At 44.0% G+C, this 9,367-nt stretch overlaps 2 protein-coding genes across 2 annotated transcripts; both read right to left on the reverse strand.

Annotated features, from left to right (window-relative positions):
* Positions 1-2,295: 2,295 nt before the first annotated feature.
* On the reverse strand, positions 2,296-4,678 carry LOC127760248 (peptidyl-prolyl cis-trans isomerase FKBP15-1-like). Its single transcript, XM_052284474.1, has 6 exons — positions 4,554-4,678; positions 4,370-4,419; positions 3,708-3,770; positions 3,133-3,223; positions 2,862-2,966; positions 2,296-2,674 (listed from the first exon to the last, which is right to left on the reverse strand). Exons 1-6 carry the CDS (start codon positions 4,636-4,638, stop codon positions 2,592-2,594), a joined length of 477 nt encoding a protein of 158 aa, XP_052140434.1. The 5' UTR covers positions 4,639-4,678; the 3' UTR covers positions 2,296-2,591.
* Positions 4,679-7,145: 2,467 nt separating this feature from the next.
* On the reverse strand, positions 7,146-8,899 carry LOC127759634 (uncharacterized). The gene is made up of 2 exons (XM_052284003.1): positions 8,847-8,899; positions 7,146-8,612 (listed from the first exon to the last, which is right to left on the reverse strand). The coding sequence occupies exon 2, from the start codon at positions 8,538-8,540 to the stop codon at positions 7,656-7,658; it is 885 nt and encodes a 294-aa protein (XP_052139963.1). The 5' UTR covers positions 8,541-8,612; positions 8,847-8,899; the 3' UTR covers positions 7,146-7,655.
* Positions 8,900-9,367: the final 468 nt, after the last annotated feature.

The raw sequence follows: 9,367 nt of genomic DNA on the forward strand, positions 1-9,367 counted from the left end.
CTAGCCGACTAGCCGCTTCTTATAATCTCAAGCTAGGATGCAGGGCTGAGGATAGATAGAGAGATAGGCCGATAGACAAGTGGCTTTCAGAGTAATTGGACAGAGATATCATTGGGAATTGTTTCGCCGCAGGAGGCAATGGCGTTGTAGATGTGTAGAGGCTGAGCTCAGTAGCGGTAGAGTAGGGCCTCTCGTTGCTGTTGGATGCCGGGTGCATCATCGATCGACACCAATCAATCATGCAACCTGCCCTGGCCTCCTCCTGCAGCAAATGCCATTCACTTTCACATTCAACATTCACATTCTCCCAGTAAAATACCAACAGATGCAATGCAAGAGCAGGTGAGTTTTCAGAGTGGCAATGGAGCGAACTGATCGGATCATGCAAAGGTGTAGTACAGTCCAACTCTGAGCGGTCAACACTCTACGATTGCAGATGATCACAGTGAGTAGGAGTACATGTATGAAGAAGTACTCCTATGATGCATTGCCTGCTACGAGTAGTAAAAAGCCGTATGAGTAAATGTTGCAAGTGGAATTCTGGGAGATTCAGATTCAGACATTCATCAGATTCAGGTAGGAGTACATGTAGTAGTACCAGTAAAGCTTCTACCACTAGGGGTCTGTTTTAGGAGCTTAACATTCTGAGAAGCAATTGCTGAGAAGCTAGCTGGTGAGAATCTAGAGACCCAGCTTCTGGCTTCTAGTTCATTTTCTAGATTCTACAACTACAGATTCTTATAATCTGGGTAAGAAGCTGAACTGTTTGGAGGAACTTTTGACAACTGAAGATTCTAGGAGAAGCTGCAGCTGTTAGAAACTCCTCTAAACAGGCCCGGTCACCTATACCGAAGAACTCTACAACGAACATCATGTGTTTCATGTTAGGACGATGTACGTACGGCTGGTCTCCAAGTCCTCGTCTGGATCGAAGGAAAAACTTAAGGAATCTAGTAGTAGTAGCACTTGCTGGCGTGGAGCATCTCTGAATGTGTCTGAACGATACCTGTACTGCTGGATTCTCCCGCCACGAGACCAAAGTCCAAACACGAGTCTCATCATTAGCTTAGCGCTAGTACCCCCGTGCAATGCATGTACTGCGTGTGTGCTGTGTTTTAGTAGTACGCTTGAAACCTAGGGCAGGCACACCACCGCGGATTGCCGTGCACGCGCGAGCGCCGCGCGTTGTCCCACGCCACGCCACGGCGCGCGCGCGCGCGCGGCAGATCGGCAACGGCACGGCGCCCGCGCCCGCGCCCGTGCGCCCCGGTTGAATTGACTGGACGCCCGCGCGCGCACTGGCGCGACACAGCGCGACGCGTCGCGGCGCCTTCCAAGTGGGCGTCGGCGTCGCCGCCGGCGCCGGGGAGGAACGTCCATGGCGCGAGCGCGAGCGCGGCGCGGCCGGTCAAAATCTTCTCTCTGCTGGTCGAGCCGTCGTCTCGTCTGGTCAGAGTCACACATCGCTGCTGTCCCTTGGGACTCTCGACACGCCACGCAGCGCTTCCTGCCACTGCTGCTGCTGATGCTGATGCTGCCGAGGTGAAGAAAAATCCATGGCGGAACACGCGCGAGCAGTGGCAACTCGCTCGAGACTGTGGTACTCTTGGATGTGCAGTGCAGGGCACACAGTCGAGGCTGCTGCCTGTCACCTGTGTTGTTGTTGTTGTGGTGGTTCATCGATGACAAATCGCAAGGATTCGGAACGGACGGACGCAAGCAACGCAGCGAGCTCGTGCTCTGTCGCTGGCTGCGTGTGCTGTAGCTTCTGGCACGGACGGGCTCGTGTGTGTACAGCGCCGTGTTGATGCTCTTGGCAGGGTGGGCAGTACACACGCCGTGAGGTCAGACTCGTTCAGTGAGGTCGACAAGAAACTGCAACAGTGAAGAGTCAAGCTGGTGGTCAATGATCAGTTCTAGACAACTTAGTACTACCTCCATCCTAAATTATAGCAAATACTCCATCTGTTTCAAATTATGAGTCGTTTTGACTTTGGTCGCCTCAAGTTTAATCAAGTTTGTAAAATACAATAGTAACATTTTCAACCCAAAACAAATATATTGTGAAAAATATATTCAATTATAGATTTGATAAAACTAATTTGGTATTGTAAATGTTACTGTATTTGTATACAAACTTGGTCAAACTTAAACTTGGAATAGTTTGACTTTGACCAAAGTCAAAACGACTTATAATATGTAATGGAAATAGTGCATAGTTAAAAGTTGCTATATTTTAGGATGAATGTAGTACTAAGTTACATGTAAATTCCACGCTCATTTCACCCGAGGATCTGATGATCTTTGCTAACAGCTGCAGTGCAAATACGTTGAAGACTCCAAGACCATTGCAACAAGGCAGATTTTTCAGATTCTGTCCCATCAGGGGAAAAAAAGTTCAGAGGACATGAAAAAATTGTACCATAAATTAAGGATGGTTTGAACAATACTTTGAACTTCGAAGTAACACGATGAACATGAAGGAAACAGCATCCTTTTTTGACTGAACTCTTAAAAGGACCACTGAACCGCTGTTTTGAGGAGGCGCTACACAAGCTAACTCTTCGTTGTGTGGAACATCAAAGACGACCTTAGAGCTCACTATTGCTAGCACCACCGGTTGTCTTTCCATTGACGGCGATAAGCTCCGTGTCAAAGATTAGTGTTGCTCCACCTATTGGTTACGAAACCGTATGTCAGTATTATAGGTAAATGGGAAAAAACTTATCACATGCCCTGTTGGCAATGTAAAATGTAGGTGTGAAACATGGTAAAATAGCCATGTCAAAGTTGAGAATCTACACATGGATAATTCTTTCACAAGGAACCATCAAGCAAACAAACAAATATTCAGACCATACCTGGAATCTTCGGTGGGGAGCCTCTCTCCCCATAACCCATCTTTGCAGGTATCTTTAGCTTCCTCTTTTCACCGACACACATACCTAGTAACCCTTGGTCCCAACCTATAGATAAAAACAACAATGTAGGTTGTTGGATATGCGAAGGCCATTGATATGAACTGCACAGTCCATTTCCTATTTTTGATAACATCCTTGGTCATTCAAGCTACCTCAGTATGGACTATGGATAAATATGGAGAAGTTCAGTATTCCAGGGAAAAGGAATAACCTTTTATCACTTGGCCGTTTCCAAGAGTAAATTCAAAGGGGTCACCTCTGTCATAGCTAGAATCAAACACTGATCCATCAGTGAGTGACCCCTGCAGCATTATCAACCATTTCAACTCAATGATGGAAATGTGGAAATAAACTATGCAGGAAAGTACCACAATTTTTTTTTCTTTAACAGTTGTAAAAGAGGTCTTTTAACAAACATGACAGGGAAACCAGGTAAAACACACAATAAAAGACAGAATCTACACTGTTCATTCAGCAATGTAGTTTATCACTCTATCCACAAAACTATTTAATCTGATCCGTTAAATAAAACATGAGTATGTACAGATCCATAGTCCAATGGACGATGCCTTCCATTATATGCAGTACAACACGATAGAGAAAAACAAAACTTAGTTCTAGTCCTTAACATCCAAGTTAGTGTAGTTAGCTGCAATCACTCGTTCTTTGAGTTTCAACCACTCAATCAGGTTTTATTTTAAATGTTAGAAGTTTCTAGGATTCATGTGGGAATCGAAATGTTTCAAGTTACTTTTCATATTATTAACAAAGATATGGAATACTTACACGATAATGCACTTTGATTTTGTCTCCTTTGTGAGCTTGCAGGGTGCATGACTCTGGCTTGTACTGAAAGGAGGATAGCCAAAGAAAACTTATGCTATGCAATGCAGTGAAATGCAGAAATGCTTAATTTTAAACGTAAAAACAGAACAATCCTAACTTTGCAATGATTGTCTTTTTCCTGTAGGAACTGAGCGTTGAAATCAAAATATGCAAAAAACATTCAATAACAACAACCGTCCCCCCCCCCCCCCCCCCAAGCACACACTTTCATTTGTGATGTACTATCTGCTTTGAGCCGGTCCATTCAGCACATGAATAGATCAGGTGAACATAAGCAATTTAAAATTCTTATCTTTGTTGTAAAGAACAGGTTCAAATATTCAAGTGAAACAAAGTTCATTCAACAGCCCTTTCATGGAATTGGAAAAGACCCTAACCAGTAACCATCCATTTCGCACATTTCAGATCCGCACAACACAATCTATTCTACCATATCGTCCAAGCTCAACAACACCAATCCATATCAAATTCGTCACGCCTGGTACAAATCGAGCTTGTTTGAACGGATTAGCAGATATACATCGAATCGACGAACTCAGCAGTATCAGATCCACTACACCCCGAAGCAAGAATCGCAAGAACAACCAGAAAAAACCGGTTACCTTCACACCGATCTGAAGCTCCGTGACATCTCCGGACTTCTTGGCCGAAGCTGAAAGCCAAATCGAGCAAACGATGTATAAGCCAAACATATCAAGAACAAGAAGAGTAGAAAAACAACAGATCTTTACAAGTCGGCTGAGCTATGAGAGGAGATGGGGATGGGGAACGGGGTTGTGCGGATACCGGTCAGGATGAGGGCCGCCGCGACAACGACGGCGGCGGCGACGGCGAGGCGGACGAGCCGCCGCTGCTGCTGACGCTTCCCCATTCGCTTCTCCAGTACACGATACTACCAGTTGACGACTTGACGTATGCTTCGCCGTATTTGCACACGGAATGGTTCGCGTGGGCCTACGACTGCGGAGGCCCATTTTTAGTTTGGGCCCGGCCCAAAATTCAGGCTACTACAGTATTTTTTGGGCTTTGGAATACTTCTAAATATTGGGCCGTAAAATCTTCTCTCTCTCTCTCTCTCTCTCTCTTTTGAGAATTTTGGACACAGTTCTTTTCTACGCGTGCACAGCTCAAAACGGGGCCTGACTCCTTCAGTGTTTGCTAGAAAAAACTTAAAAGTTTTATTACTACGCATGAGTCATATATAATTGAGAGCTCAGAAATAAAGTCAGAAGTCGCAATTGGTCATGTTAATTTCTCAGTATTCGAAAGAGTGTTCATTTAGATTAATTCTCCGGCCCCTGGATATCAGATCAGCCATGCACAAGCTGAGACTGCATGCTCACAAATTAACTAATTCAGCTACCATATCATAACGTCGGCCAATCAACTGCTACATGCGTTTGCAATATTGGAGTCAGACACATCGTTTATTGAGAGAGCATAATTAAGGGCAAATGGAGCAGCAGTATATTGATAAAATTGTTAATGAGTTGTTTATTATCTCAGCAGTTGCAGGTCTACGAGATATATATGGCCGGTCAACACCCGCAAGCTCGATCGTCGAGTGATGCATATACTTATGTTATAGGTTATGTTATAGGTGCTGTCCACGTACGCATAAACATATTTTTTATTATATTGTATTTGCGTGAAAACTATATTTGCATTGACTGTCTGTTAGTACCATAACATCACCTTAATCCATTAATTAGTAGCTAGTATTATTAAAGTTTGCCTTCTATTGAGGATAAGGAAAACACGCAACGAAGTGAAGAAAGCTGAGTGTGCACTTACTTGCCATCCAAGTTACCAACCGAATATCAAACTTACCGTGGACTTGGCGTCAATTAATTAACAGCGACCATTATTATGCAAAGTTATCCTCGCCTCATTTTTAATGTAGTTATAATTTTTTATTCAATATTTGACCATCCAACTTATTTAATTTTTTTATAATTAGTATTTTTATTTATTATTATTAGCTAATAAAACTAGAATAATATTTTATGCATGATTTATTGTTATTGTTATTTTTTATATTTTTTTTAACTGACGGTTAAATATTAGACAGAAAATCACATGTGCAATTAAAATAAAATAAATTGGGGGGGCGGGGGGGGTATAAAGTATCTACTTGACCGCCTCCAGCCTGAGACCTCCGCGTAAAACCATTGTCCGGCCGGGCCTCCGCGTAGTCTTCCCTAGCTTCGGTGTCCCAACGTCACCGTCCTTCACCATTAATGCTTCAACGCTCTGTCTTTGGTGACTCCTGTCACCACGTCAGCCATTTCATCACTACTCTATCCCTCTTATCTTCGGGTGTGTTTAGTTTACGCTAAAATTAAAAGTTTGATTGAAATTGGAACGATGTGATGGAAAAATTAAAAGTTTATTTGTGTATGAAAGTTTTGATGTGGTGAAAAAGTTGAAAGTTTAAAAAAAAAAGTTAGGAACTAAACCGGGTCTTCTTTGACTGTGCCGCTGCGGTGCCAATATATGTACCATTGTTATTCTCTATCTTCAGTGGCTCGACGCAAAACTCCCACACCCTCATGATGTGTAATTTCGTTGAGCTCCAAAACTTTAGTATTTTTCGAATGTTTTAAATTGGAAATTAATTCTGACCAAATTTTGATTAAACTCATAAAAGAAAATTAAAAAATCATGAAAATAACGGATGAAATAGTGTCGTGCTGGGTGGTGATTTGTGTACCATAGCTACCTTGCCCCACAGCCATCGATCCAACATCGTTACGGTCATTTCTCTAAGCTAAGGAACACCTCCTATTCCCCTACCCCTTAACTCTTCTTCTTTCCCTACCTAACCATTTAATTTACCAAGATTAAATTGCAAGGTTAAAAATCTATGTGATCCCCTAACCCCAATCCCCTCCTCTTCACCTACCCAAAAAAAAAAGTGTTGAGTGATGATGTATAATATCAGGAAATGTTTCTATCAAAACTTTTGAGGGAATGTCCCATCCTTTCTTGCATGTCATGCAAACATTTATGAAAAAAAATAGGAAAAGTTAGATCAATACTCTCCAAACATGCAAACTTAAATTCAACCTCTGCAAATTATAATAAAAAGGACAAATATCAAACTCTAGCTAGTATGTGTATATTCACACCAAACTTTTTTATTTTTGTCCTTGTAGAAATTAAATTTGAACTTGCATGTTTGTAAAGTGATGTCACATATAGATCGAATTTTCGAAATTTCTTTATAGTTATCTAGATAATATGTAAGAAACAGGAGAAACATCCACTCCGTGAGTTTAAAATCCATTCCCATATAACATCTCAATATCTCGACAGTTTTGCATATATATTATTACACACCATTGCAAACTTGCACTCCAATCACACAGGTGACAATTAACAAAACATATATAGATATATAATAGTACGTAGTAAGTAGCACACAGACTGAGTGTAGCCAGCACACTGCATGTACCCAGCACACAGGGTTACACAATCTAGCTACACAACACAGGTGGTAGTACAAGTTTACAACAATACACTCTCTCTAGTCTCTAATACCTCGCTAATTACTATAGCTATAGTACTTCATCTCCTTGAAGAAGAAAAACCAGTACTTCTTCTAGGACGTACGGCCATCCATGAAATTTACAGGACGTTTAATTTACACAAACACTGTACAACCATGAACATTATTACATATTTAGCATCACATCCGATCGATCGAAGAACTAAACTGACGAACTAATTAAAGTTGTGTAGATCGAACTGTAGATAATTTTCGTACTTGGACACACGCATTCATTCATATAGCATAGCTTTCAGAGATTCAGAGATGCAGCTGATGAACACACGGACGAGACGATAATATGGAGCAAAACAGAGAGCATGAGTAGAGTGTCATCATCAGTCTTTGTCCAGCCCGAACTTACGGTCGATGTAGCCGCCGACGGCGTGGAACGCCGGGCCGAAGAACCCGCCGCCGCCGCCGCCGCTGTTGCTTCCTGATCCGGATCCAGCGCCGCCGCTCCTCCTCCTGTCGCCCTCGCTCTCGTACTTCGGCGACGGCGAGTACGACGACGACGACGAGCCGTGGCCGGGCGGCGTGTGGTGGTAGATGACCTTCACCTCCTCCGCGCGGATGAACACCGGCGCCGCCCCGGACCCGCCGTCCTGCGGCGGCGGCGGAACCGGCCAGCCGGTTCCGCCGCCGCCGAAGTTGTTGTGGGGAATAGGTGCGGCTCCGCTTATGATGATGCTGCTGCCGCCGCCGTAGGGAGAGTTGCCGCCGCCGTAGGGAGAGTTGCTGCCGCCGTAGCCGCCGTCTTTACCGTAGGACAATGATCCGCCGTAGGAAGTGTTGCCGCCGCCATAGCCGCCGCCGGCGCCGGCGCCGCCGCCGTAGTAGGAGCCTGAACCTGCAACGACTCCCGTGCTGCTGCCGTAGTAATTGTTGGGGTTGCCGCTGTTACCGCCATAGCTGTCCTTGTTGTAATTGCTGCTGTTGCCGCCGCCATGGCTGTCCTTGCTGTGGTTGTTCCGGTCTTTCTCGTCGTCCTTGTGCTTGTGGCTGCTGGTGATCTTGTGCTTGTTCTTGTCTTTGTCGTCGTCGCTGCCATTGTTGTTGTTGTTGCTTGTGTAGCTCTGGTAATCCTTCGTCTTGGTCTCCTTCTTGTCGCCGGCGCCGCGCGGCGGCGACGACGACCGCCTGTTGCCACCGCCGCCGCCGCCGCCGCCTGATCCGGCGCCGTAGGAAGAGGTGTCGTAGTACGGGTTGTTCCACGACGACATCGTCTCGATCTCTAGCTTGATCCCCAACTTAATCACTCAAGATCGAGCTAGGGTTCGTCTAGATATATATCCCTGGATGATAATAAGTTCATGTATCAGCATGTATGCTTTGGTTGAAATGAAAAGTGCTCGATTAGATGCCTAGGAATATACACATCGATCAACTAGAATTTTCAGTAACAAACTAACTCTTGATGATGATATGAGCTGTATGTATCAGTATCAACTAGCTCGAACAGTGATTAAAGAGTGAAAAGAATGAGAAATTTAAACACTCATATATGCATGCTAAGCATGAACGCATACCAGATCGACAAGGGAAGCAGATAGCTAGCTAGTGTGATAATCGGCAAGATGGCTCTACAGTGTGTGGCCAAGTATATGTTCACAACTTATAGAAGCCCCTGCAGAGACGTCAACGCCCTAGATAGAAAAGTCTTCGTCTTCTTCCCCAAAAATACACCTTTTTTAATTATCACAGACAACCTTCCAACCACAGTTAAGATTAATATACGTAACCCTATGGCTTATAATTGCTGATTAGTGATTCGGATTGAAATCCATGGACCAAAAATAATTAAACTACGAGTAGCTACCCCACTTATAGTACGTCGTCAACCTGTAAACTTGCGTATTCAAACACTTCAGCTAATCAACTGATACCTGCACACTTCGATCCATTATACACTGCGTATATTTCGTGGCCAGTGTACCGAATTCGCAATCAGAGAAAGAGAGGTTAGAACTTAGAACAAGACTGTGTCAGAGGAAATATCTCTGAAATTGCGCGCATGCATATGCCGACGTTAGCATTCATACAAATTGCA

The sequence above is a fragment of the Oryza glaberrima genome, chromosome 1 (genome assembly GCF_000147395.1).
Source record: "Oryza glaberrima chromosome 1, OglaRS2, whole genome shotgun sequence".
Classification (NCBI taxonomy): Eukaryota; Viridiplantae; Streptophyta; class Magnoliopsida; order Poales; family Poaceae; genus Oryza; species Oryza glaberrima.